Below are 22,997 nucleotides of genomic sequence, written 5' to 3'. Positions count from 1 at the left end.
GCACATCTGCATCTGTACGGGCTGATGGAATACCTGGTGCCCGTACTGGTGAGCCAGAATCAGCAAGAGGGCACTAAAATATATTCAGTATCTTCTAGTTCAAGCAGGTTAGGAAGTATGTGATAAATTTAGATGTTCCAGTCAATAGTTAAAAGAACAAATATTTTAATGGAAAAATAACAACTATTTGAGAAATTCAAATATTCAGAACTCACTAGGGTTCAAGTAGTGGGGGTTTTACTATTTGGAGACTTTATATAATGGAGAATGTAAAGCCCATCCTGACAGACGTTTCTTTAAAGGCAAACTTCCTAATACGATCAGATATCACTGCCTTTTCTAATTCAGATTCAACGTATATATCACTACTTTTTAAGTTTGTTCATCTCAATAGACTTAAGTACAACATACCTTATCTCAGAAATCGTTTACGGGAGGGGTCCTAGGTGGCTTCGTCCGTTAAGTCTCTGGCTCATGATTTTGACTCAGGTCATGATCTCAGGGTCATGAGACTGAGCCCCGTGTCGGGCTCTTTGCTGGGAGTGGAGTCTGCTTAAGATTATCTCTCTCCCTCTGCTCCCTTCCCCTAAAAACTATCATTTACCATGGTGTGAACAATCCTACGAAGAGACTTTCAGATGAGAGCATGATGGTATGTGGCTGAAAATAAAAGGGATAATCTGATCTTTATGCTTCCTTTCCCCTCCAGTCTTCACACTTGGTTTAATAATCAATATAAAGAATTGCAATTTATATGGCGTGTGTCTTTGGCAAGTAGCACCACTTGTATCTCAGTTGTCATTATTCACACCTGGCAAGACTTCAGGTCTCACTGGACACGTTTTCTCGTCATATCTTGTAAACATTAGGAACTTTAGAAAGGCTACATCCTTTATAATCATGTATAACCCAACAAGCCAGAGCATCATTCAGTGTTTCCAGTTTGCTATTTTACCTTCTGACAAGTTTTATAAAAGCGAAGGGAATAAAACTAACTTGCATTGCATACAAGATGTTGCCCACACAAATGCCAGAAAGGAAGCAAAATGAACAGCCTGAGCATATGGCAGTGCGCTGACAGCGTAAAGAAACCGGTTCTGCGTGAGCAACAAGGAACATCTTGAAACGTACAAGACATATGTGTTTTAGGAAGAAGACTGAAGTGTTTCATAATAAAAACAGGACAAAGTGAACCATGAGTGCTGAACAAAGTTTTAATTAAAAATGGATTTTTAGCCTTCAATGTGAATATACAATATGCTTCGCAGATGGATTTTCTATTTAAGCCTTACCCAAACCAAAAAGTAAGTGAGACAAATAAAGCTTCTGAAAATGGCACAGAGGCTAAAATGTACGTAAATAATAGAGTGTTCTGGTACAAACAAACAAGGAAGGAAGAACACCCTTCTGTCGTCTATTTTCTGCTTGCACATTGCGTAAGTAGATCCTATAACCTGCCTTCAGTGCAAACACGCTTCTCCTCAGTTTAAATGTATAACAGACACATGGAACTGGGAAACAACCTACATGTCCAACCATAAAGGAACGGTTAGGTCACTTCATAGTTATCAAAGCAACATTAGATAACTATTGAAAATACAATTATGCATCATTTTAGAAAAACTAAAGTGCAGGCATTAACACTGAAGTAGTAAGATGACAAAATTTAAAAAACTAACGACTTCGTAGAAATGCATGGGATATGAAAATAAAACATACAAAAATACAAGTTATCTCGAATTTTTACTTTTATGTGAGCAAGTCCTTCTATAAATCTAATTTTTATATAGTATTGCTTTTTAAAATCAGAAAATAATATTTGAGAAGTCCAGTTAAAGCTGAAATATGTACTTAGTGGATATGAAATAACAATGATTCTAGGTTACCAGAAAATGTTTTTAGATTAATCTCTGATGCCTAAGCAATGGCAGCCCTTATCTGGATAGTTTCATTCTTGACTGAGGCAAGAAGGAATCATCCCAAAAGTTCACTGGCTATAGACAATGAATGACACACAGGCATCGCACAGACTGAGGACGTGACAATTATGCTTTCTGTGCACACAGGGTCAATGGACTGTTCCATTTTTTCCCTTGAGAAAAAAAAAAGCCTAAATCAAACATCAAAGGCTATCTAAATCTCTTTCTAATGCATTTAAACAGCATGAGTTTAGGCTGAAAAAATCTCTGGCAATGACTTTAGTGTTTGAAAGTTATCTTGATGCCAGAAAAGTGCTCTTCTATTACAAAATATTTATTTTTTTAAAGTTCAACTAAAGAATTTTATACGGGATCTTTAAGATGGATCAAAAGTAAATTTAGCAACAGCCTTTCTTACTAGATTTTCTGAAGGCTTCGTTTCACTTAGAAGACACATTTATTGCCAGTACTGGCTGCTGTTCTCAAGGAGAACTTGCCCAAAACTCTAGCTCCAGGCAAGGGACCAACTTGCTGTCCCCTAACAATAGTTAACCCTCATTTCCACACCTTTCGGGTGCTCAGTATTTTTCCACTTAAAACTTTTCTCCTTTCCTACCTCTTCCAATCCAACCCATCCTTCAGCCTGAACTCATGTCCCTCCTTTGTATTCATGAAGCCTTTTCAGATCAATGGCACCCGTTCCTCCATCTTTTGAACTGCTACTATTCATGGATTCTTCAGCAGTTATAGATTCCTCTGTGGTATCTCTTATTGTGATCTTTTCAAGCATTTATGCCATCTGCTAAAGTAGACTGAAAATTAAGTGGGAACGTTTGAGAATTATTTTTTTGTTATCTATAGTGTTTACCCTGCAAGTGTGATAAATACGCTGAAAAGTGCAAAACAGACTACAAAACCCTTACTCTTGTCTGACTCATGACCTTTGGGATGTCAACTGTATCTGCGTAATGATACTAGGGGAAGGAAATGGCATTATTTGAGCACCTAAAGATCTTTTTTGGTATGAGGACACAATTCACTATCTATAGTAAAGCATACTAAGAAGGGCCTCAATGTTATTTCCATATACATTTCATCCTCATCTTGGGCCCCAATTTTACCGTGTACCCTTATATGCTAACTATACTAAACTTCCCACAGGTCCCGGGATAGGCTGTGCTTTTTTTCATGTCCCCGCAAGTTCTGATGCCCTGCCTCTCCTCTTCAGATAAAATCACTTATTAAGACTGAGATAAAAGGGTATTCCTTTGTGATGACTTTCTTTACTCATGAAGGAATTGCTTCCTCTTTCATGCCCCTATAGCACCCAAACATCTCCCTCATCCATTTATAGTGTAGATTTCCACTACACTTAACATTTTAGAACATACTATATTTATAACATGTTTGTGAGAGGTCAGGATGTGTCTTATTTATATTTGTCCAATGCCACTCACCATAACTAGTTCACAGTAGGTACCCAATGCTTGCTAACGAGTACATAGATAAAAGAATGATCTTGGTAACTCTTCAGATGAAGGGAGAAAAACACCCTGGTATTTAAGTTCGCCATGGATAACCCAAAAGGTATATAATTCATATGAGAATTAAGGGCCAGCCTTTATCCTTCTTGGAACTCAAAACATTTCGTGCCTAAAATATAAAACTATTCAGAGTATAAAGAGGTTAGCAAGATGACAAGATTTTAAAAGGAGGGGGCACCTGGCTAGCTCAGTCAGAAAAGCATGTGACTCTTGATCCCGGGTTTGTAAGTTTGGGGCCACACTGGGTACAGACATTATTTAAAAATAAAATCTTCAGAAAAAAAAATAAAGGAGAAGTTTAAATCAGCAAAATAAGCCCTACATGCTCTTTACTGCAGAGGAAGCTGTGAAGAGGTGCATTCCAACCTCCAACGTGTGTTCGAACCTCCAACCTGGGCAAGCATCACAGTCACCTCAAGAGACTCTTAAAAATACAGTCACATTTACTGCATCAGGATCTCCAATGGTTGAGATAAGGAAAGTATTTTTAACATGCTTCCTATGTGATTCTAATCAGTCAGCGTTTGGAACCACTGAACTGGAACATAATCGAAAGTTCTTCCAGCTTTCAACCTGGATGCTGTATTGTCATGCATATTCCACTACCGCGATATTAGCGTTGTCTCGGATATTCTACTTCTGAATCCTATATATAAGGAAAAGTTATTTCCAAACTATGACAATTTCTAATTATTCATGGTAACTAGATTGTTTAAACTAGATTGTTTAATTCCCACAGAACTTTTTTTTTAATAGAGCTGCTAAGAGGTTACAAGTTGGCTAATTTAATTTCCCTTTCTGTGTTAATAAGCAGGTGAACTGGCCAAGAGGTAGGAGCAGATTAGGGAGCAGGAAAAGCAAATTTTGCAGATATTCACTAATATGTAAACAGACAACAAGCCTCCTCCAAATATATAAATGAATCAAACATTATTTCTGAAAAGTCTAATATTAAATCTAACGCCTAAGGGAAATCAAACAATATATAGTGGGGAAAATTCTACAGGATATTTATGAGAAAATACTAATATTTGGGCTTAAATCCTAGTTTAGCCCCTTATATTCCCACTGTAGGACTCTTAAGAGATGCTTAAACCAAACCTGAATCTTCTTATTTGTCAAAAATGGGCATCATCATCCCAGCCTCACCTAATTTATAAACCTGTTATGGGGAGATACAATAAAATAACTTACATAAAAATGTGTGAAAATAACAGGCTACATAAAATACAAGCTATTATTTACCATAAAAGTTTAGTGAAAATAATTTTCCAAGGCTTTGAATGTTTGGTAGATAAAAATTCACTGAAGTCAAATATTCTTTTTTTTCCATTTTCCCAACACAAACACTTGAAAATACTTCCTAATTCAAAAGCTGGCATCTTTTTTTCTCATTTGGCGAAAACAATTCTCCCCTTGGGTTTCCAGTGGAACTGAAATGAGTTTGACTGTTTTTGTTTAAGATTATCGACAAGAACCTCTCCAAATTTTGCAGCTTCTATGCCAAAACACATTCTTTATGCAGCACAGTTGTAGGACTATATCATATGTGAACAACTGCTGGGCCACAAAGAAGAAACAGGATAGTATATTTTTTCTATCCTTTAGGAAAATGTGAAATATTTTTAACATGGCTTTGTCCAGTGGCAGATTTCTTTCCAATAGAACCTTTTATTTAACAGCAACATATTATTAAAAACAGGGAGAGGGAGCTCTACTAAGTGTTTCAGAAAACTTGTTTCACTTGAGTTTGATAGTTAGCTACATCATCATCATCATCACAGTAATTACCATTTACAGAGCCCTTACCACGTATGCTAGGTATGTTTTAAGCCGTTTATATTTGTTAACTAATTTAATCTTCCTAATAACCCCATGGGATGCATAATAGTATCTTCATTTTACAGATGAGAAAACTAAAATGTGCAGAAAACAGTTATTTTTCCTAAGGTAACACAGTATTAGGTGGAATTTCAATCTAGCAGTATGATTTCAGAGACTGTATCTAATCGCTAGACTATTTTCATGGGCAGTTGATATGCAGTAAGAGCTAAAATATTCATTAGCGAGCATTTTCCAAAAATATTGAAGTATATTTAAAATTTAACGTTGTTTATATCTTAGGTTGAGATCTCTAAAGGAAACTTTTATAATTAAAAAATTTTTAATTTCAGACTTCTAAAGAATTACCTGGTAAACCTAACATTGGTCTTTCTAAGTAAAATATATACATGTGCATATGTATGCATGTGTACGTGTGTGTGTGTGCATACACTGTTTGGTAACAAACAGTGTGTCTTCTCAAAAAGGTAACTGTTCAGTCACATTCATCACAAATTCTTAAGAGCTACAGAGATGTTTATCTGGCTGAGACGATCTAGGGCTACTTCTGTTGAATTAGGGTAATCTACTCTAAGTTCTGCCTGTAACATCCCCCAAGTTAAAAAATATGTAAAAATTTATAAAACACATCTGTGTTAATTCTAAAGCAAATGAAGGACAAAATAAACTTCCTAGGATCAAAACTGGTTTTATAGGACATATATCCAAACTAAATATAGTTTTACTTCAAAAATAATACCTTCACAGGTACGGGAAGCCACATAGAGAGATGAAATGGTAATGTTGTCAGACGCTGAAGGCATGTGTTTAGTTTCACTTGTAAAAGCTACATAAAATGCACACTGTATACAAGGTTAATAGGATTTTTAAAAATAGAAATAATGATGTTAAGGCAGCTGTCTATGCCTGGGTGGATTTCTGCACAAAACAATAAAACTAATGACAGGGAAAGAGTACTAACTAATTTTTAAGCATCTACTGCTTGTCAAGTACAATGCTAGTCACTTTGCATCGTTTACCTAATATATTTGCATCATTTCCCTAATGTATTCTTCATAATAACCATCCCAGATAGGTATCATTCTAGGTATCATTCCCCTTTTATTAATAATAAAAATAAGGCTTGATACCTCCAGATAGCACCACAGTACAGAACTCAAACTCAGGTATATATAGCTCTTTCCATATACTATACAACCTGCACAAATTAAATAACTTAGTAAATTAAAAGTTATACCAAAAATCCAAGTAATTTGGTTTCATATCTTAAGATAATTTTGAATATTTTTTACATTTATTCATATAGCTCATATTCCACTTTTTGCTCTCTAATCAGATCAAGATTTTTCAAAATACTACCTTTATATTGGCTTGGAATTTTAGTTGTTATATTCTTTATTGAACACCATGCACTGTATGAGGTGCTCTACATGCAAGGACTCTTTAAATTACCATAACCAGGGGCACCTGGCTGACTCTGTCAGCACAGCATGTAACTCTTGATCTTGGGGTTGTGAATTTAGCCCCATTTTGGGCAAGGAGAGTACTTAAAAATGTTTTTTTTTTTAATAAATGATCATTTTGAAAATATATTCTATTTTACAAGTGAGAATACAAGTTCAGAGAGTTTAAGTAACACAGAGGTGACAAATTTAGAGAAAGAAATCTGAGGTCTGTTTAACTTTAAAACCAATATTATTGCTATTGTGCTAGATGGAATATTTTTGAAATTGCAAATTCCTTTTACCAGATCATTTCCAAAAAGCAACTATGATAGCGCTTCATATATATCAAAGAATGCACACATTTATTTTTCCTATTTAATTCTAACAAGTCTCTCAAGAATGGAGGGCAATGCTTACTATTTCACAGGTGTGACAAAACAAGGTTCAGAAAAATTGTGGAGGAAGTGCCTTTTCTACTATGCAATGATGCTGTCAATCTCCTGGAAGTAGAACGTTCTGAAGACTTATATATATATAAATCCTTCCTCAACACTTTGTTTGCCTATATCACTAGTTTTACTAAAAAACAAAGACACCCCAATGAATAGTGAGTTGCACTGATAAAAGTCTCTAACAGAACACTTATTCTCAATTCTATTACATAGTTCAAGGACATTAAGTGTTTTCTCTCACCTTACTTCTCAACTATACCATACACTAAACATCTTTAAACTTCCATTGCAACAGAAATATAGTGATGCTCAAAGTCTATTTTTTTTTCTGGTATTAATAGAGCCACCTATGCTCTATTTTGTTTAGTATTTGTTTGGGATACCATTTTTTCCATTCCTTTACTTTCAGCCTGGGTGTGTCCTTAAATATAAAGTGAGTCTATTGTAGATAGCATATGTTGGGTCTTTTATTATCCATTCAGCCACTTTACATCTTTTGATTGAAGAATTTAATTCACTTACATTTAAGGTAATTATTGATAGGAATAGAAAAAACATTTTGTTGTTTTCTGTTTTATAGTTCTTTTGTCCCTTTATTTTTCTCTTGCTGTCTTCCTTTGTGTTTTGTTAATTTTTGGTAGGGATATGCTTTGATTTCTTTCTCTTTTTATTCTGTGTATCTTCTTTCTAGATGTCTGTGTGTGTTTTTGGTTACCATGTGGCTTGTTAAAATGTCCATACCACCCAAAGTGATCTACAAATACATCACTCTGCCTATGAAAATCCTTATGGCAATTTTTTTGCATTACTAGAAAAATAATCATAAAATTCATATGAAACCTTTAGACCCAGAACAGCTGAAGTGATCTTAAGAAAGAACAAGGAAGCTGGAGGCATCATATTTCCTGATTTCAAACTAAATTACAAAGCCACAGTAGTTAACATAGTATTACACTGACATAAAGACAGACCTGTAGCAATGGAACAGAGAGCCCAGACACAAAGCAACACATAGTCCAACTGATTTTTGACAAGAGTGCCAAGAATACACAATGGAGAAAGGACAGTTTCTCCAATAAATAGTGCTAGGAAAACTGGATATTCACATGCAGAAATGAAGGAAGGAGGGAAGGCACTAGAACCCCTACCTTATACCATACACACAAAAAAAGGTGGATCAAAGATTTAAACATAAGACCTGAAACTGTAAAACTCCTAATAGAAAACAGGGAAAAACCTTCTTGACATTGGTCTCGGCAAAGATTTCTTAGATATGACATCAAAAGTAAAGGAAACAAAAGTAAAAATAGACAAGTGGAACCATATCAAAAAGCATCTGCATGGTAAAGAAAACAATCAACAGAATGAAAAAGGCAACCAATGGAATGGGAGAAAACATCTTCAAACCATATCTGTGATAATACCTTTGTTAATAATAAAGTTACAGTTATAGAAGAAGAGTAAGTCCTAGAGAACTACTGTATGACATGATGCCTATAGTTAACACATAAAGGGACACGAGGAAACTGGAATGTGTTGGATATGTCTACTATCTTGTTTGTGTTGATAGTATCACGGATGTTTGCATATGTCCAAACTTATCAAATTGTACATATTAAAATAGGTACAGTTCTGCTTATCAATTATAGCTAAGAAAACGTTTAAAAAAGAGAAGTGTTAGTGATGCCTGAACATGTGGTTACTCAAAGAGGGTAATTAGTGCTTCACAGAAAGCACATGGTCTTTTTACCTGGAACTATCCCATTCCTTTCATACACTTCCACCAACTTCTACCTTAGCTCATGAAATGCCCTCTTTATTCACTTTTACTGTTTGGATGTTGGGAATAGCCCTAGGCTTTACTGCATTAATGTTAATTAAATTGGGGTTGTAATCTACAGCAGTTCTCTGAGGGACACTAGCCCCACCGTTTAAAAATGTTATTAACTGCAACAAGCTGAGTTTTTAAACTACTTATTGTTGAGAGGCAGAACTGCGTTAGGTTCAAATTTAAGCTGAACCATTTACTGGCTGTGTTTATCACTCGCCAGTCATAGCAGTTTGACCCTTGGTTACTCAGTCTGTAGAACCAAGATTACTTATACCTACCCAAGCTCATAGGGTTGTTGTGAAGATCAAATAATATAATGTATTGATAAATCACCAAGTACAGGTGGTGGCCCTAAATAGGTATTACTTTAATTCCCTTACTCTAAGAACTTTAAAGATGACATTTAGATGGGGAGGAGAAGTAAAAAAAATTAAAAAATTACCCTCACCTCCCCCCATACCCTGTAAACATTCATATAGTATATAAATTAGAAGGCACATTCTCTCCATCAGGCTCATTTACTTGAATTGGCATAACTTGAATGCAACATACTAAGTGTAAGATATTAGTCTAAAAAACCTGTAATTCATTGAGACAGTTTTGCTTAAATATTCATATAATACCTTACTTAATACACTAACTCTTAATTAATCAAGAGAGCCATAGTTTCTAGAATGAGTAGCTCAGTTACATCTGAAGGCTAGAAGATGGAGAATTACTCAATCCTTCTGTCAAAAATGTACTGCTTTGTAAATGACAAAACATTTAAGGCACTTCTTGGGAACCATGAAATTTGCATTTCATGAAAGGGATTTAATTAAACTCCATTGGTCCTGCCTAACCCTGTACTTATCACCCCTTGCAGCAGCAGAGCAGCTGGCCCTAGTGACCTGATCGCTGTAACATCTCGGTTCATTTGCTGAGAAACAAACAAAAAGGCCATCATATGATTTTTTTCTTAAGAGTACTTTTTTGAAAAATAGATTGCACTACATAAACACTAACTCTCCCAACTCTCCCAAATGATGAACTATTTCTTTCTTCTTGAGGACCATGGTACAACTAGGATTTTTCTCTTATCTTTTCCTTTGTATCTCTTTTTGGCTACAGGTATAGATAAACTAGATGAAAGCAAGTCTTATCAGATCTTCTTGTTTCTTATATCCAGATAATTAGGTTTGGTATTGTTTTCAGTGGCCCTTAATGTATTTTTTCTTTCATGCAATCATTCAACAAACATTGTACAACTACTCTGTGCCACAGATACAGAAGTAAACAGGGCCCTAGACCAGTAGAAAAAGACACACAAGAAAGGTATTGATAATTGCTATAATAAAGATATGCCCAGATTGTGGGGCTGGAAACACAAAGATGAGGAAATACTCCTGGGCTAGAAAAGCCTACATCAAACATAATGAGAGTAAAAATAAGGAAATCCATAGGTACACTCATTGTTTGTCTGACCCTCTATCAACAGTCAAAATAAGCTTCTTGAGTTTAAGAATCCTGATTTATCTCACTAACGCATGTTCAGTTCTTTTGTGGTCTATAAAAATACAGCAAAATGTACTTTCTTGAATATCTTATACACAGACCTTTCCCCCCTCAAAAGTAGTTATTTTTGGTAAAGAGAATAAGAGCTTAACTAATTTTGTTAACCTGTAGAGAACAAGGTAGGAGTGACAGTATATAAGCTCATATCTGTTCTGTGTTGGGTTATTTCTCTTACTTAAAAAATCCTAGTGATTTTCTAAGGCTTATGCTGTCCGGGCCATCTAGATAGAATACTAGCTAATTTCAGTTACTATCTCTGTCTGAAGTATATGACATCTTTAAGAATTAATTAGAACCTCCTTTTCATCTTTATACCATTTCTATCATCTATTATAGTATTTCTCTTACTGTAATAAGTAAATGTCAGTTTCCTCCCACAAACTCGGGTCAGGAACTGTGTTTTTGTTTATTTCTGGTTGATCAGTCAGTGCTGTGCAGATTGCCTGGAACAGAGTAAATCTTCAATGATACTTATTAAATGGATGAATATTCACCAGTTCTGGTTGTCTAAGATATTTTACATTATTAAACTAAGTGTATCACTCATAATAACTCCTAAGAGAAAGCTGGGTTTCCTCTCTTATCTCATTATGCACATGAACTTTTAGCTATTTTTCCTAATTATAAAAGAAATATAATTCTATTATTTTTCCTAATTTCTAAAAGGGTAGCCTTCTAACATGTTAACCACCAGCGCCTCAACAATAGGAAAAAATGCCACTGCTGTAGGTTCACTCATGTCAGGCACCTATTATGGTCATGTACAAATTAGGACAAGAATTCTCTCACTTCATTATTTTTATCTGATTTCAAAAATCCACTTTCTACTTTTGAGTTCTCCCAAGTTCTAGATCTTTATTTTTAACTGATTAGTAGATATTTCCCTCTATCCCACCTTCACCCTCATAAAATCTGATCGATATTTAGTTTATTCCATGTTGCTTTCCTATTCTCAAAAGTCATTCCCATCTTTCAGTGTCCAGCTCAAAGGTCACCTCTTTCACCAGTGCTGCTCCAGGCCTGTCATTCTCTTTGCAGTTCTCTTACTGCACTCAACATATCCTCCCAAAGCTTTTGCATCCCTGCAGACCATCTCCAGTGAAAAGCACTTGGGAGTTTCCTGAACAATCATGCTCTCCCCCCTGCCCCATTTTCATCCTTTTGCAAGTTCTGCACCAAGCTAGAATGCCCTATCCCCATTTTTGTAGTCTTCTACTGTAGAAGTTTACTAAACCACTGTAAATGTTGAAATACATTGTAATTTGTCTTTTTTCAATAGACTCTTCACACTTGTGGGAAGGTACATTTAACAAATTTATACACATCAAACACAGTGCTCAATAAATATGTGACAAATGGGTAGATGAATGCTTTGAATGTGTAACTAGCCTAAGATTAAGGTAAAATTTAAAAAAACACACAAAAATTGTAAAATGGTGGAGTCACTTTGGAAAACAATTTGGCTGTTCCTCAAAATGTCAAACATAGTTTCTGCATGACTCAGCAATTCCACTTCTAGGTTTACAAATGAGAGAAATGAAAAGATATGTCCTCACAAAAACTCATACACAAATGTTCATGCCAGTGCGTTCCATAATGTCCCGAAAGTGAGAATAGTAAAAATGCTCATCAACTGAGTGTTGTGCAGCTGCATTATGACTATTATTTAATGATCAAAGGAATGAAATACTGACACGCATTACAACATAGATGAACCATGAAAACATTATGCTAAGTCAAGGGAGCCAGACACAAAAGGTCACATATGGTATGATTCCATTTATATGAAAAGGCAGAAGAGGACAGAGACAGAAAGCAGATTACTGATTGCCAGGAGGTGAGGACAGAAGGGAATGGGGAGTGATTGCTAATGGGTTCAGGATTTCTTTCTGGAGTCATGATATATTTTACAATTAGCTAGTGGTAATAGCTGCACAACTCTGCGAATTTACTAAAAACCATGCAATTGTATACTTTTTAAAGGGTAAACTTTATAGTATCTGAATTATATGTCAATAAAGCTATTATTGGAAAAAGAACACAATAATGAGAATGCTCTTTCTGCTCTAGATTTTTAATCAGGGGCTTAATCTTTCAAGTTACAATATAACTCTGCTGCTTAGAACTGGTTTATCTTCCATGTTAATCAATTACACAATTATAGAAGTGTTGGAACATTAAAAGTCCCTTCTAAATTAACCCCTTCATCACCTAACAGATAAAAAAACTGAGCTCCAAGAAGGATGATACATGACTTGAACAAGGTTGTATAACAAGTAGTGGGACCATGCAGACCTCACTCTGTCCAAACACACACCTCTTTTATCTCAGTTGAATTGACATCTTCTTTCCTGAAATTCCCAGGTGACTTTTTTTATTTAAAGGAAAATACCTTAAAAGGAAGATCAATTTATCTTTCATACTACGTCCAATGAATATTACTAGATTATAAGAAATATTTTTAAAAGGCTAAAGAAATAAACAACTACAACTTTCTGCTTCTTACAATGAGAAAAGACAACTATTCAAATTTAAAGGGTCATAGTAGTAGTTAGGGACAGCAACAAAGACCACTCCCCCCCCCCCCCCCCCCCCCGGGAATGGAAATAGACACTAAGCCAAGACACAACATATATGGAAATTCACACCTGATCCTTCAGAGAGAAGTCAAACGTAATCCATAGCAAAAATGTCTTTTAGAATATCATATTCTGAAGTTCCCCTTTGAGACCTTTTTTTTTTTTTGTGGCCTTTGTATAGCCAATGGCAGATATAAGTTATAGGTGTAATAGATAATTTTTGATGTACTTATTCACTCAGGAGATTTCCTAGGACAGTGAAATTTTCTTTGAAGTTCATTATTTGTTATTTTACCAAGCAGGATCTTTTAAATGGAACAATTTTTCATTTGTTTCCACATGTAAAACAAAAACAAAACCAAAACATGCTAAGTTTCACTGACGATATTTTTTGTTAAAAAACCCAAAAGCATTAGTCAATGTTGACTTTTAAATACCCATTGTACAAAACATCATCCTACAGCTTATAGCTAGGGAGTAACTCAGTGATCGCGTGTATACCATTTCCCTGCTTGGTGTCAGGGACCTGAGGACAGACTGCACATCTGAAAGAAGTGCGGGTAGCTGAGGGGGTGAGTGGGAGGGGGGAGGATCGCCATAATGACAAGTACTGCTACACACTTACTTTAGGAAGTCTCAGGCTAATTCAAAAACTATTTAATGAGAACTAACTATGTGTCAGACTCCAGACCAGATGCTATAGCCAAACAGGTTTATGCTAGGATTTCTAGTGCCTCCAAAAGGGTAGTGTTTACTATGACTAGAACAGTAGTGTGCTTGGACAGCTCCAGTTTGGAACCGCTGTTCCAGTATCAGTAGCACTACCTTTGGTTCCCGCCATCCTACCTATGACTCTCTAAGTCAGGGAGTGCGAGTCTAGTGCATAGATTTTCCTCAACTTATATGACTAATGAAATACCTGTATCTACATTCCTACAGCCATCTCTCAGAACAGAGGTCCACAGAACATGGTTTGGGAAATGCTGATCCACTTTATTCTCTTCATTTGATAGCTGAGGAAAGTAAGGCCCAGAGAATTAAAGAGAGTCAGCTGGAAAACGGCCAGATGGAACTAAAGCCAAAGCCTCTTGGCCCCTTTCTTTGATGCACTTTCCAACACATCACAGATGGCCATACTAGAACACTCTTAACATGAAGTTTAAAAATCCTATTATTAGATAACAGGTATTATATATTTTCTCCTAATACAAAAACAAGTCACTCAATTTTACATGTGAATTTCAACTTAAATGGAGTCCCACTTTCTTCCCCTTTTAAATCATAACTACAGTTAACCAAAGGTGGAGTCAATGAGAGAACAGTACCTTGTAGTCAACTCTTCAACCTTGTAAGCCAAGTTTACTGATTTTCTATTCTCTGCTTTCCCTCCACTTATTCTGGTAAATATGAGGTAACCGATTTCTTCATATCTTCAAAGACTCACTGGCCTCGCAGGTGTGTGTATGGAGGGTGGAGAAAAGCTAATTTTATCAATTACCAGACTTCCCAGGACAATATGTTCTGTTTAATATTTTACTCTCCTTTATGGTTCCCAGTGTCTTTTAAGTAAAGATACTACTTTCCTGAGCCATTCTGTACTTATGAAAACTCTAAAGAGTTTAAAATTGGAGTCTCTACATGCTTACTAATAAAAGCTATTTTCTGATTCTGGTTGCACCAAAAGGTATGGCCTTAAAAGAAAATCACATAAAGAATTCTATTTTTAAAAATCAGTTTTTTACATTTTGGGTCATACATGGCCACTGCTATTTCTAGCTAACTGAATTGTAGGTAACTTAGTTCTTTTAGAGAAGAGGAAGTGAATGACTATATATAAACTTTAAAAAGAAAACTAGATCTTACTAGCTAAGAAGTGCAAATAGTCTTTTTTAGGGGGGAGAAATGAGAAAATACCAGCTAAAACAGGGTTTAAACTTAGGAAATTCATTTCTGTACAGTATATCTTTTTGCTCATTACCAAGAAAAGGGAGTTAATATAAATCTTAGACAAAATAACCAGATTAAAAGAAAATCGCAAAGTGGTTAAAGCAGAAGACCATTTCTAGAGAGAATCTATTGTTGGATTTGTAGGAGACCTGAGACGTGTGGCTGAACATCATTCTCATAATCAGATTGGAAGTTGTAATTGTGATGTAGAGCTCTGACTTTGAGAACAGAGCACTCTCTCCTGTGATTAAAAAAAGAAGACTGCCTAGAATAATTTACCATTTGAAGCAATGAACTTATTCACTTCTAACTACGGTACTCAGAACCACCTGTTAAAAAAAAAAAAAAAGAATACAGATATTGATCACATCAAACGTTTTCATTGAGAAGTTGACACAGACACCCATACAGTTTATCATGGATGGTATCAGAAGCTTTCCTGTGTATGAGAAACGGAACTACAGGCCTTTTTGTATAAGTTCCTGTATATCTTGTCCATGCTGTTCTCAAAGACGGGTCGGTGGGATTTTCCTTTATAAGAGGCTGCCCTGTTGGACCAGTATTCACCATCATCCAAATGGAGAGTGCCACGTGGCCGCTGAAATGAGCTATAAAAAAGGATATAAAATATTAAACTGGTGAAACTCAGTGAGAGGTAATCAAATATTTACTGAGTACTCTATGGGTGTGTGATACTCTAGGCTGTGAGAAATAAAAGACAAAAAGGTCTGTGTCTTCAAGAGTGACCCTATTTGTATGAAACTATTACAAAACAATAAAATGAAAAATGTGCAAGAGAGACAGAGTTACAAAGAATTCAGAGGGGAGAAATAATGTAGTAAAAGCCGAGTGCAGACGCTGTGGGATGGCCAGTCACGAGAGCACTGGGCCTCCGAAGTCAGGCAGACCTGGAACTGGATAATGGCTCAATCCTTTATAAGTTATGGGATGGGGGCAATTTATTTAATCATCCCAAGTCTCAGCTTCCTCTGCTGTATTTTTTGCAGTATTATTTTAAAAATCAAAGACATATGTGTAAAGTGCATAGCACAGTGCTTACTCTGCACACTGAAGTTATTTACCATGGGACACTAAACTACTAGGTACTTTATATTTATCTAAAAATCTGAGGACACTCTGAAGTTGATAGCTGTGGAAACTGAGGCTCAGTGAAGTCAAGGGACTTGTCTCTGACCACTCAGCTAGCAGCTGGCAGAAGAGAATGAGATCCCACGTCCATGGCCCTGAGGCCCCTTCCACTATAGCATACTGCTACTGTCCTCAAAGGCGATTAGGAAATTCACCTGAAGTGCTTCATAGCACTTCTGGAAAATGGAAAACAAGGCAGAAAAGTCTGTATTTGAAGTGACAGGGATCCAATTTTGAGGGTCTTCAAAAAAAAAAACCATGGAGAAAGGAAGCTGTGAAATAGACCAGCACTAGGTTAATTATAATGAGAATAGAGAAGAAAAGGCAACTCTTTTTGGTTTTTTGTTTGTTTGTTTTTTTTAAAGATTTTATTTATTTATTTATTTATTCGAGAGAGAGAGAGAGAGAGAGAGAGGCAGAGACATAGGCAGAGGGAGAGGCAGGCTTCATGCAGGGAGCCCGACGCGGGACTTGATCCCAGGGCTCCAGGATAAGGCCCTGGGTTGAAGGCGGCTCTAAACCGCTGAACCACCTGGGCTGCCCAGGCAACTCTTTTTGAAGGTTTGATAGTACTTTTAAAAACATACCAAAGTTACAATTTTACTATCATAAACGTTAAGTTCTGGGCTTAATATATCATTTGCTAGAAATAAAATGTTATCTTTTTCAAGGACTGACTTTTATTTTTTAAATAAATATTTGACCTACTTCAATAAATTAACTACTTGTTATAATGAAGACTCAGGCATGTTAGAACTTACAAAATTTGTGCCATATAAAACTTTATGTTCTGGTTATTAAATGTCACAAATATTTTAAACGTACATTTGGAATCTCACTTCAAACAGATAATTTCTTCCTTGACTTAGTCTAATGATGTTACCTCTACTGTCAACTGTAAAACAGGTACTCTTAGGGCTGTATATCTAAGGAAAATTTGGTATTTGACCTGAACTCAATCTATCAGCTGAACACAATAAAAGAGACCATGAAAAAAGGCATGGAGTAGCTGGGTTATCATTCTTAGAGCTTGACATGGTGTCCATGAGGATGTAAAGTCATGAGAACATTTATACACTCATTTTGGCATGACCCAACAAGGTTGAACATGCAATTTCAAGCCAGTAATCCAACTCTTAGGTATGCCAGCAAAATTCTTGCACATGTCTACCAAGTGACATGTACAGACATGTTCATAACAACACTCCCTGTAATAAAGCTAAGAACTAGAAGCAACTTAAATATTCATCTACATTAGATCAGATATGTATACAATGTTATGGGCATACAATGGTATATATGCAGCAAGGAAAATTAATGATCTATAGCCACATGCATCAATGTGGGTGAAACTAAAAAACCAACTGAGGGGGGGAGAAGCAAATTTCAAACAATACACAGTTATAATTACATTTATATAAAGTTTAAAACAAGGAAAATAAAACAACTTATTGCTAAAGGATAGATTCATGTGTGGTATAACTATAAAGAAAAAAAGATTAATAGAAAACTATGTTAACAGCTATCTTTATAGAAAGAGATGCAATTGGTTAGGAGCATAAGGTGACTTTGGAGGTATGGATAATGGTCTATTAAAATGGATAGTGAGTAAATGCATATTCATTTATTATTATCATTATTATTACAATTTCGGATGCACAAAACTTAAATATATTCCTCTGTTACAATTAATATATGTTGTATGTTTTCAAAAACTCACTTCTGTGAACCATGACAAATGAACCATGACAACTGGTCTTTCTACTTCCTGATGGCGTTGCCAAAATGAAATTTTACCTCATATTTTCTAGTAATATTTACTAGATCGTGTCAAACTTTCTTTACACTTGGCACTGCCTCTTTTATTCTGGAAAATTTTGAAAATGGTATAGTCTCTAGGATAACAAAGGTGTTTTAAAATATGGTTATCATTACTTCTGTCTTGTCCATAATTAAGACAATTTCTAATAATGTCAGTATAATATTTAAAATTTTTCAAAAGGCCTTAGCTAAGTCTCAGTGCTATTGTTTTGATATAATTACCACATTTCTTTCATTAGCTTTGCTGAAAATATAGTCTGGCCACTGACTACAATTTATGATTTCATACATTTTTTTCACAAGCCTAACTCCTGTTGTCACTTACAACATTTTTTTTGGACATTTTGAGTCAAATGATTCACACACTGACAAATAGAAACATTTATACAAATATATTAATAGAAACATTTCTACATCTTTCATGACTCCACAACCATATCTACCAGCCGAGGTCCCCACACTTGCCTGTGTTCCCTCATACTACTTTAGGGATCCCACTATGTTGTGTTTTGCTTGGTTGGTTGTACTTTATTTGTTTTTTGCAAGAAGTCATGAACCAATTAAAATTCCATAAAACACAAGTTTGTCCCTATCTCCTTGTCCACAATCATCAACTTTACTATATGCTGATGGCCAGGTAATAATGTTCTTTTCTGAATTTTACATTTTGTTTAGTTGCTAGGCTGGTTCTACTATGATAAACCTACTCAACAGTAGTTTGAATTTCTAACACACAAACCACCACCCAGCTCTCAAAGAGGTAAGCAACAGCAGGGCTGCTAACTTTAAAAATCATTGTATAGATTTCTTCTAAGATTGTAAGCAAAATTGTCACTTCTATCATCAATTAGTATATTTGATGTTATCTGGCATAGATTTGCTACTGCTTTAATTCCATTATACATTTTTTTCATGTCTCAAAGATGCCTTAAATAGTATCACCTCAGTGGCTTGGAATGAATAAATAAAATTCAGAAAGCTTTTTAGAGGCAAATGTGAACCTGGTAAGAGGTAAAGAAGGTAAAGAAGAGCTAAAGTGGCCAAAACACACATTCTAATGCTTTTAGGTCTTGTAAAATTTGGCAGTGAGTTAATTTCCATTTAAAATTGCAAAATTTTTCAACTTAGTAAACAATACTGTAATTCTCTGGAGAGAATTTGGAAATTAGTTCAGCCTGGAAGCCTGAATTGCAAAACAGAGATGTGAACACAGAACAGGTCCTAATATGGCCCACAGATAGGTACAAAGAGTATCAGAATCCTAAAAAAATGTTATTTACTTCCAGACATGAAAGCATTAGCTCTCTAATGAACTGTGAACATATTAAGTCAATTCTGATTTCTCATTACTGTAAGTGATACTAAAATGTTTTATTATAGTAATAGGCTTTTAAAAATTAAACTTTTCTATTTTACCATGAATATCTCCAGCATTCATTTATTCAAAGCACTTTGTGAATTCCTACTAAGCTCTACAAAATACTGCATAAATGCCATATACCATTAAAATGTTTACTTTTAAGGGATTGTATTTTATTAATGCAGTGAATTTTGCTTTAATTAACTTATACTTGCTACTTAAGTAGGGATATACTGCATTTATGATAATGCTATTAAGAAAAAAAGACAAAAAAGAACAGACTAGGATAATATCCAAGAACTGGACAGTTTCAAATTCTAAGTATTGATAAGGCCTAGCATATATGCAAAGAAGAGAAAGATCTTAGGCAATTTAGCATGAACTAGGAGAAAAAGGACATTATTAATTTTTTGCTTAGAAAAGAATAAACTCACTTGAAACCCCTATATTTCCTATATTAGTGTCAAATGAAGACCAAGCATATACTACTCTATACATAGTCTTCAGACAAAATAGTGTCTATAAGGTGATACTCATTTGTAAAAGAGGTCAGAAGGTAAGATGGATACGCTACCCACAGATATTAATTCTAAGAAATAACTGGAAGGCCATGAGAATTATAAAATTGGCCACTTGCCATTTGTACTCAAAGAACCAGAGTTGAAAGTGACTTTAAAGATGATGATACATATTCTATATTTTAAAACTGTGATCTAAGAGACAATATAATTAAAGATGCTTATATAATACAAGAGATAAATTCCTTTCCATAATACTCAATAAAGGTTTCTATTAACCAAAATTTTGAATGACCAAACACATAGAATAGTTTTGAGGATGTGATGTGTGCTTTTAGAGCACTGGATGGATGGATGAAAAGTAGGAATGGAAGCATTCAAAAGTCTTGGAGTTCAGAACAGATAATAGGAAGAGTATATATTATGGTTTAATAAAATCTGAAAAGTATCTTGTATCTTTAAAGATACCATATAATGGGACGCCTGGGCAGCTCAGTGGTTGAGCGTCTCCTTTCGGCCCAGGGCATGATCCCAGGATCTGGGATCAAGTCCCACATTGGGCTCCCTGCAAGGAGCCTGCTTCTCCCTCTGCCTGTGTCTCTGCCTCTCTCTCTCTCATGAATAAATTAATAAAATAAAGATACCATATAAAGATAACGTCATTAAAGACATAAAAATTTACTGATAAATAATAGCAATAGTTCTCAAATTATAATATGCATCTGGAAGGCTTATTACAACTCAGGTTATTGAGTCTCACCCTCCAGAGTTACTGAGGGAGAGTCAAAGAATTTGGATTTCTAACAAGTACCAGGGTGATGCTGAGGTCATTGGTCATTGGTCTATACTTTAGAAAGCACAGAATCAGAGACTTGTCTTCTACAGGGGAAAAAAAAAAAAAAAAGCTTAGGGAAGAAAACTGCATCTGGTCATTTATCTTCTTTTCCTATCAGCAGACTATATAGTAAACATTAAAAGAAGTATATTCAAAGAAATTTACTGAACACTGGTTACTTATAGGCCATTTATTTCTCTTCTATGACTAAGAATATGTAGAAGTGAGCCACTAACAACAAATAAAGTCTAACAGCTTTCGTGATTATTAATTCCTCTCTTGATCACTTATCTAAACATGTTTTCTTATCTAAACATGTTATTAAATATCACAAAATATGAGTTTACTTAAATAAAATAATTTTAGCAATATAACTGATCAGTATTAATAAAGAACCCAATTTTAATATGTGAACTATTTTTCTAAATTGAGCTCCTATTATACATGTCAAAGACCTTAATGAGCAATCAAAAACAAAGTTAAGTAACATATCTGTGCCTTCAAGGAGCTCACATTTAATAGAAGATGGCAAGATAGACACATAACGAAATTGTTACAAGAGAAAAATGTAATTGAAATGAAATATATGAGAGAAAGTGGCAGGATAAAGGAGAAAACACCTAACGGTCTGTTGAGGTCATGAGGGAAAAACTTGAGCTTAGTCCTAGAGAATAAGTAGGCAGTTACTAGATAAACAAGAAGACAGAAGTTATCTGTCTCCACATAGCATCATATTCTAACAGAATCTACATGCTATGCTACACATAGCATCATATTCTAACAGAATCAAGGCATGAAACAGTTTGGAGTATCATGAAATACCAGGTATATCTGGAGAGGTAAGACTAAAGTAAGATTTAACTGTTAGAACTCAAACAGAATTTTATCTTGGAGGGAATAATGAGCCGACAATGGGAGGACATGGAAGGGATTCCTACTCTGGGTGGGAAATTGAATCAAGATTACTTTAAAAGTCTCCTTAGTCTCATATATGTATATTTTTAATAAGGGAAGGGAGAAGAAATGTGTGGGAAATATCAGAAAGGGAGACAGAACATAAAGACTCCTAACTCTGGGAAATGAACTAGGGGTGTTGGAAGGGGAGGAGGGCGGGGAGTGGGGGTGAGTGGGTGACGGGCACTGAGGGGGACACTTGACGGGATGAGCACTGGGTGTTATTCTGTATGTTGGTAAATTGAACACCAATAAAAATTATTTTATTTAAAAAAAAAAGAAGAGCATTCCATGAAAAAAAATATATGTGTATAGGGGACAAGCAGTCTTTATTTAAACACAAAAAATAGTATTTTAAACTGGTATTTTAAGTCATCCCTCCAGTTTTACGAATGCAAGTTAAACAATATTGTTATCATATACACAAAGAACATCTCATTTGTTTTATTATTCTTTTCTGACTTCCCTCTCATACTTCGAATAAAGATAACTAGATATAAACCTGAAATAATGTAGAGTACAGCTGTAATAATACTTCAGGAGTATTTTCATGTTTTGCCCTGGTTAAAAAATAATAAACATATTTTTTACTCCTAAAAGCAGTTATCACTAAAGCAGCTCACACAACTACAGTTCAAGCATAATATCATGAACTAGTACTTATTGTGGCTCTTGAACCTAACTTGGGATTGCTGTAAATAATCTCATATGTGTCATCATCCAAACAGCAGTCCATTTAACACTATCTAGTTCAGACCATAATTGCCTACTTGTTTGCTGACAATGTTATAAAATCACAATTCTTACTAAAAGTTATATTTAATGTATCACTTTCTTATAATCTATTTTAAAAATTAAATTAGTCTACCAAGACTTGCTAGTCATAAAACCATTCTGTCTGCTTAGTAGTATTCTTTAAGGGGGCAACAAGTTGAACATTGGACAATGCCGTGGAGCCAATTTTTTTTTTTTAAGATTTTATTGATTCACGAGAGACACAAAGAGAGACGCAGAGACAAAGGCAGAGGGAGAAGCAGACTCCCTGCAGGGAGCCCAATGTGGAACTTGATCCCAGGACCCCAGGATCATGACCTGAGCTGAAGGCAGTTGCTCAACCACTGAGCCACCCAGGCACCCTGCCCTAGAGTCAATATTAAGTCTAATTACCAAGGTCATATTTTTGTCTTAAAAAATGAATACAAAAAAAAATGAATACAACACTGCCCTGTCCTAATCATCAGAGACTT

The 22,997-nt window shown here is 35.2% G+C and overlaps 1 protein-coding gene across 3 annotated transcripts in view; it reads right to left on the bottom strand.

The window, feature by feature from the left end:
* Window positions 1-15,473: 15,473 nt before the first annotated feature.
* The window catches only part of SPATA6 (spermatogenesis associated 6), a 144,034-nt gene continuing 136,510 nt past the window's right edge, over window positions 15,474-22,997 (bottom strand). For all 3 annotated transcript variants that reach the window (XM_025420157.3, XM_025420158.3, XM_049094130.1), the window contains one exon: window positions 15,474-15,721. In XM_025420157.3, the coding sequence (XP_025275942.2) occupies window positions 15,541-15,721 (181 nt within the window). In that variant the 3' untranslated portion in view covers window positions 15,474-15,540. The remainder of the gene's footprint in view (window positions 15,722-22,997) is intronic.

The sequence above is a fragment of the Canis lupus genome, chromosome 15 (genome assembly GCF_003254725.2).
Source record: "Canis lupus dingo isolate Sandy chromosome 15, ASM325472v2, whole genome shotgun sequence".
Lineage (NCBI taxonomy): Eukaryota > Metazoa > Chordata > Mammalia > Carnivora > Canidae > Canis > Canis lupus.
This window is presented reverse-complemented; position numbering and strand designations above follow the sequence as displayed.